The following is a 6,412-nucleotide window of genomic DNA, read 5'->3' on the forward strand; positions in this document are numbered from 1 at the left end:
GTACTTTGGCCACCTAATGAGAAGGAAGGACTCACTGGAGAAGAGCCTGATGCTGGGAAAGATTGAGGGCAATAGAAGAAGGGGACGACAGAGAATGAGGTGGCTGGATGGAGTCACTGAAGCAGTAGGCGTGAGCTTAAATGGACTCCAGAAGATGGTAGAGGACAGGAAGGCCTGGAGGAACGTTGTCCATGGGGTCGCGATGGGTCGGACACGACATCGCAATTAACAACAAGTGTTAGACTGTTAGACCACAACAGGGAAACTGGGAAGATTTGCAAGGGTGAAAGTACTAAGTGCAGCTGTTTAGGCTGGAAAATGACTGGGGGGGACAGGACGTTGGAGTAAATGGATGACTCAAGACTGGTAGGAACAGGCCAATCCCAGGCTGGCTGGGTCATTCTCGGAGTTGAAGCACATGTATCCTAAAGTTGCCACGGTTGGGGAACCCTGCAACAGACAGTGGAGAAAATCTGTCAAAAGAGCTGAAACGGAGTTCCTGGAATCCTCGTCGACACTGCTTTTTAGGCAGATAGCTACAAAACACGTAACCAGCGGCCAGAGGCAACAGTCTAAAGATTAAAGTCCAGGTCTGTGCCTATCAACGCGTGGTCTCTGACCAGATATGTGAGAGAAATGGCAACAGCACCAGAGGTCTGAGAAGGCAGGGAATGGCTTGCGCTGGCTAATGGCTGAGAACGTGATAAAAGCCACACTGGAACACAAGCAACAATCTCTGGAGATTAGATCGAGGTGGCTAGAAGTCATGGTGGAGCTGAGTGAATGAAGGGTCTGGAGGAATCAGATTGCCAAGGATTTATGAATCTTACAAGGTAAGAAATATGCCTGAGAAGTACTCATGAGAAGTACACAGGTAACTTGGGAAGGGGCTCAGGGAGATGGTGGATTTCGGAGATAAATAAATAATAGGGGTATTGTATTTAATTGGGACGCGGGAGGTCCTTGGTGCTCTTTGAGCTTCGTTGTTTTCTTGCAGACATTTCATTACCCAACTAGGTAACATCATCAGCGATAGAAGGGAGTGGTGTTTGTTTCCATTATATATACTAGTGGCTTAAAGGTATCTGACCCTCCCTTTCCCACTGGGCTGCCAACCCAGAAAGGTTGGTGACCCTGTTCTAGAGATCCTTAGAGCAGGGGTCCCCAACCTATGGGCCACGCACGGCCTACTACTGGTCCGTGGCCTACTCACAACCAGGCTGCAGCAGAGGCTGGCTGGTGTGTGCGTGCGTGCGCAATCATAGCCCCATTCGTGAGTGTCGTGGGCGTTTGGGGCCTCACGCGCGTGAGCACTGCTGGCACTCTCAGCCCCACTCAGGCATCACAAGTGCTCTCGGCCCCACTTGAGTAATAGGTGCTCATGTGTGCATGTGCCTGCCCCTCCCAGAAAACCGTCCCCTCTATCCCACCCACCCCCCGGGCCGCCAATTCAGAAAAGTTGGGGAACTCTGCTTTAGAGGTATAGGCTATCTTTTGAGGATATAGATAATAAATATAGTGCTAAGGACGACAGAGAATGAGGTGGCTGGATGGAGTCAATGAAGCAGGAGGCGTGAACTTAAATGGACTCCAGAAGATGGTAGAGGACAGGAAGGCCTGGAGGAACGTTGTCCAGGGGTAGCAATGGGTCCGACACGACTTCACAATTAACAGCAACAACAAGGTTTGGTGGGGATTTATTGTGATAAACCTTGTTGGATGGGATGCATTTATTTTTTATTATTGTTGTATTTGTGGCCTTGCTTTTTACTGAACCTTAGGATGTTCATTTCTCAGACACTTGCAGATTGGTGCAATACGCACACAAACTAGGATGATCAGATGGCAGATCATTTCAGCAATAGCTTCCATACCGTGGAATGCACCACTTCAAGAAATATTGGTCCTGAACCCTCATTCCAGAAGGCCATAAAGGGTTATACCAATCTGTCATTGGCCTTTAATAAAATTGGGGATGCCCCCTGGCTTATCTGAATACTGTAAGTGTTTTTTACTAATAGCAGGAAATGTTTTTATTTCCTCCTGTGATTGGACCAATGTGCAAATATGATAAAATAAAGAAATAAAGTAATAAGCAGTTTATTCTACATTCAAAGGGCTCCAATGAAGGCAAAATAGCTTCTGGCCAATCCTTCTACACACACAAAGCAAGCATTTTTGCTGCTGTTGTTTTAATGTGTTCAGTTTTGTAGTTTAAATGTTGCGAGAGCCACCCAGAGTTGATTCAGAAGATGGGATGCAATATAAATGTTCTAAATAACTAAATAAAGAAATATTTTCTGAACTGAAATAAATCAATCCCTTTGGAACATTCTGGATGTTACACTGTACGGAACAACAGGGATGCAAAATAAATCTTTGTTTTCTCCTTTTTTTTTTTTTTGCACCAGGCTACAAAAATACAAGGGTGGTATTCCGTGTTTGTTGCTAACTATCACTGGTCACAAAAAAATTGGATAAGGGGATGGGGTTGTTGTTTTTTTTTAATTGCACAGGCAGATTGCAAAACACGTATTCGGTTATTTCCACTATTTGTGGGTGGAAATTTAATTAAGACAGTCAAAATTTCCTTTATCCTGAGCTCCAAAGAAGCTTGGAATTTGTTGCATGTCGAGTTAGAAAAGCTCTTTAATAAGCAGCAACAAATGTAGATGCTTTAAACATTAATTCTAGGGAGTTAAGTGGAAACTGGACATTTGGAAAACAGTCAAATCCAAATGCAGTGAGTGCTTAAATGCTTCTCTTGCCCCTTTATACATACACTTTGACAGGTTCCTGGATGCCTTTGCCATGTAACCCGAGGCCACGCCCTTCTTGCCAACCCATTTTTTGAAGTATTTGGAAGCCAATGTTCTTCTCATTTAGTCTCTTATTATAGAATTCCAAATCCTTTGTTTTCTGTTGCTGATAAATAAAAATAAGATTCAACAGAGTGGAACACAATATGTTAAACACAACCATAAGCAGAGATCCCCAATGCTTGGGGGGGAAATGGGGACATTTTTCACATTTTGAAAGCGTTATGACAGATGTTGAAAAAAAAAAAGAGAGCTGATATTCACCAAACGGGTCACAAAGGGATGCGGTCAGTCCTTCAAATATAAACTTACCTAAAGACAAATCTGCAGTGATGCTCCCTTTATACCAGTGATGGTGAACTTTTTAGAGACCCAGTGCCCAAACTGCAACCCAAAACCCAATTATGCATCATCGGGTGCCGGGTGGGTGTGGCCCATTGGCTGGGCATGGCCCATTGGCTGGGCGTGGCTAGGGTGGTAGGCAGACTGGGTGGGACTAAAAAGTTCAATCAATCAATTCCAACTTTGCAAGATCTTTTTTTTCCCAGCGAGAAGTTGAAATTGACTGATTGAACCTTTTTTTTTTTTTTTTTGCACACGGTGGCGAAGACCTAAAGCGAAAAGGTTTTATAAAACCCAGCTGAAGGCCTAGGACTGGGGCGACGGCGCGCGTGCCCACAGAGAGGGCTCTGAGGGCCACCTCTGGCACCCGTGCCATAGGTTTGCCACCACTGCTTTATACCTTTCCTTTAGCCTCCCTAGAAACCATACAGGTATTCCTTGACTTACAACCAGCCACTTAGCGGCCATTTGAATTTACAATGGACCTCCCCAGGGCTACTTACGACCTGGATTCAAAGTTTTGATGGCCCGCCCCCTCGTGGTCATGTGATCGTATTTTTGGCATTCAGCAACTGGCCTGCATGAATGGCCACTTGCGACGTCCTGCGCTCCTGTTACCATGATTTACCATGTTTTTTTTTTTTTTTTTTGGCTGGAAACCAGTGTTTCCTATTCCAAAGAATTGTGTAAAAATGTTTTCTCCCTTGCGCATGTAGATCGCTCGTGTTTTCTTTTGTAAGCCTGCTGAATTTTAAATGCAGACGTGAGTGCTTTACTTTGCTGATATTCAAATGTGTATTTTTACTGTCCAGGAACTGGCGAAGTGTCCTTTCTGTGCCTCATTTATCAAGGCACATTGATCAATGAAGCCATCAACGGAAGATCATTGAGAAACTACATCCCAGGCCCCACGTACCTAGGAAGAATGACATTGTGAACAGAAGCTAAACTGGCTCCTTCCAACTCTAAGGAGTTTGCTTCACCCACCCTCCCTTGTCAGGCAGAATACATAGGTACTGTCAACGCTGCTAATATCGGATGTTTTTGCATTGACCACAGATAGAGATGCAGCCATTTTCTTCTTTTTGCTTTTAGAGTTAGATGATGCTGGGGAGGAGGGGGGTAATGTGCATGAAAGTCTAGCTAGACATAATAACACTGAATCTAGCTGAGAACCAAGGTTATTGAAATAAGAGATGATAAAGAATTGGCAGCTGCCACTTTAAACTAATTGGGGAATGTGATTTCTGACTGTTAACTGGAGGAGGGAATTGTGCTTTGATACTATGTGCTCAGGGGAGGGGAATTCAGTTTTTGGCTTCAATTATGTTAGTGCCCATGCTATGCTACTCAAATAAAGATTCTTTAAGGTAAACAATGCCTCGAAGTTCTTTGAAGAGTTTCATCTGTCGGAACCCTGACAGCTACTACTAATGCTGAGGTGGGACTGGAGAGTTGATCTGTGTGATTATTGGGAGCTTTAACTCTTCCATGCCAACTAACTTGGCTGCAGGGAAACTATGCAGGGATATACAAGTACAGGTAGTCCTCGACTTACGACAATTGAGCCCAAAAGGTCTGTTGTTAAGTTTTGTTAATGAGTTTTGCCCCATTTTACGACCTTCCTTGTCACAGTTGTTAAGTGAATCACAGAAGCTGATAAGTTGGTGACCTGACTGTTAAAGTGAATCTGGCTTCCCCATTGACTTTGCTTGTCAGTAGGTTGCAAAAGGGGGACACAGCAATGGTCATAAGTATGAACCAGTTGCCAAGCGTCTGAATTTTGATCACATAAATCATGGGGATGCTGCAATAGCCGTAACTGTGAAAAAATGGTCATAGGTTGCTTTTTCCAGTGCCACTATAGCTTTGAATGGTCGCTAAATGAACTGTTGTAAGTCGAGGACTACCTGTAGCCTTACAACCATTTGTTTAGCACCTGTTCAACGTTACAACGGCATTGTGAGTAAGATGCTGTGATGGCTGTAATTGCAAGGACTGGTTCTAAGTAATTTTTTAAAGTGCCGTCGTAACTGCATTGCGCTACAAATAAACGGATTCGCTTAAGAAGCATGGCAAAAAATTGGCACAAAATTGGGTGCGACTCATTTAACAACTGTCCTGCTTGGCAAAATAAAATCTGGTCCCAACTGCAGTCATAAAGTCAAGGACTATTTGTATGCAGAGCAATTCCAGCATGTAAAGTCTAACTTGTGATCCACTATGGCAGGTACCCCAACCTGTGGGCTGCGGAACAGGCTGGCCAGTGCGTGCGTGTGCTCACCCCCTCTCATGCCGCCACTACGCAAACGGGGCGCTGCACAGCGAAAACAGAGCACTGTGCAGCAAAAACGGGGTGGTGCTAGAGAGTTTCACATAGGCGCTAGCACCCCGTTTGCGTCACGCGTGCTCAAACCTTGTTTGTGTGTGCACGCATGCATAAAATGCTTCCCCCGCCTTCCCTCCAGTCCGCCATCTGAGAAAGGTTGGAGACCTCTGCGATGTGGTACTGTATAGACCAGGGGTAGGCAACCTTGGCTCTTTTATGACTCGTGGACTTCAACTCCCATGGATGGCTCAGGAATTCTGGGAGTTGAAGTCCACGAGTCATAAAAGAGCCAAGGTTGCCTACCCCTGGACCGTTGAACTTAAATACAAGCACATGTAACGGAATAGGAACAAAAATTAAAAAGAAGAATTCTCTCCCAATCTTTACGGCACATTCTGTTTCGCATTACTGGGGAAAAAGTTGCCATATAAAAATCCCGGTCTGAAAAGAGAATCATTTTTGCCTCACCTTCTTATTTTTATATGATGCATAGCCACGAGGTCGATCGTAAGAGATCCGCACCGGATCATGTACTAAAAAAAGCAAAATTAAGAGGCCAAATCAATCCTATGTCAAATAAATACTGTCACATAATTGCACTTTGGGGCTTTAGAGCAGGAATCCATATAGATCAGTTATTACTGTGACCAGAGGGAGATGCTTTCAGGAAGCAGTTCTCCCTTCTCTCCAGCACCAGATTTAGATGGCCTCCAAAACAAGAGGCATTAGATTAGCAATAGGAAGTGCTGATCAGTCTCAAGTTACTATGTACATAAGGAACCTGTTATAATAGTAATAGTAATAGTAATAGTAGTAGTAGTAGTAGTAGTAGTAATAATAATAATAATAATAATAATAATAATAATAATAATAATAATAATAATAATAGTTGGAAGGGACCTTGGAGGTCATCTAGTCCAAT

At 44.0% G+C, this 6,412-nt stretch overlaps 1 protein-coding gene across 1 annotated transcript in view; it reads right to left on the reverse strand.

Moving 5' to 3' along the window:
• The window catches only part of SUGP2 (SURP and G-patch domain containing 2), a 45,816-nt gene that overhangs the window by 10,575 nt on the left and 28,829 nt on the right, over window positions 1–6,412 (reverse strand). Inside the window, exons 8-9 of the mRNA XM_015810706.1 lie at window positions 5,959–6,023; window positions 2,783–2,925 (exon numbers count right to left, since the gene is read on the reverse strand). Coding sequence (XP_015666192.1) covers window positions 2,783–2,925; window positions 5,959–6,023 — 208 coding nt within the window. The remainder of the gene's footprint in view (window positions 1–2,782; window positions 2,926–5,958; window positions 6,024–6,412) is intronic.

This window comes from Protobothrops mucrosquamatus, unplaced genomic scaffold (genome assembly GCF_001527695.2).
Source record: "Protobothrops mucrosquamatus isolate PMUCROS unplaced genomic scaffold, P.Mucros_1.0 scaffold14, whole genome shotgun sequence".
Lineage (NCBI taxonomy): Eukaryota > Metazoa > Chordata > Lepidosauria > Squamata > Viperidae > Protobothrops > Protobothrops mucrosquamatus.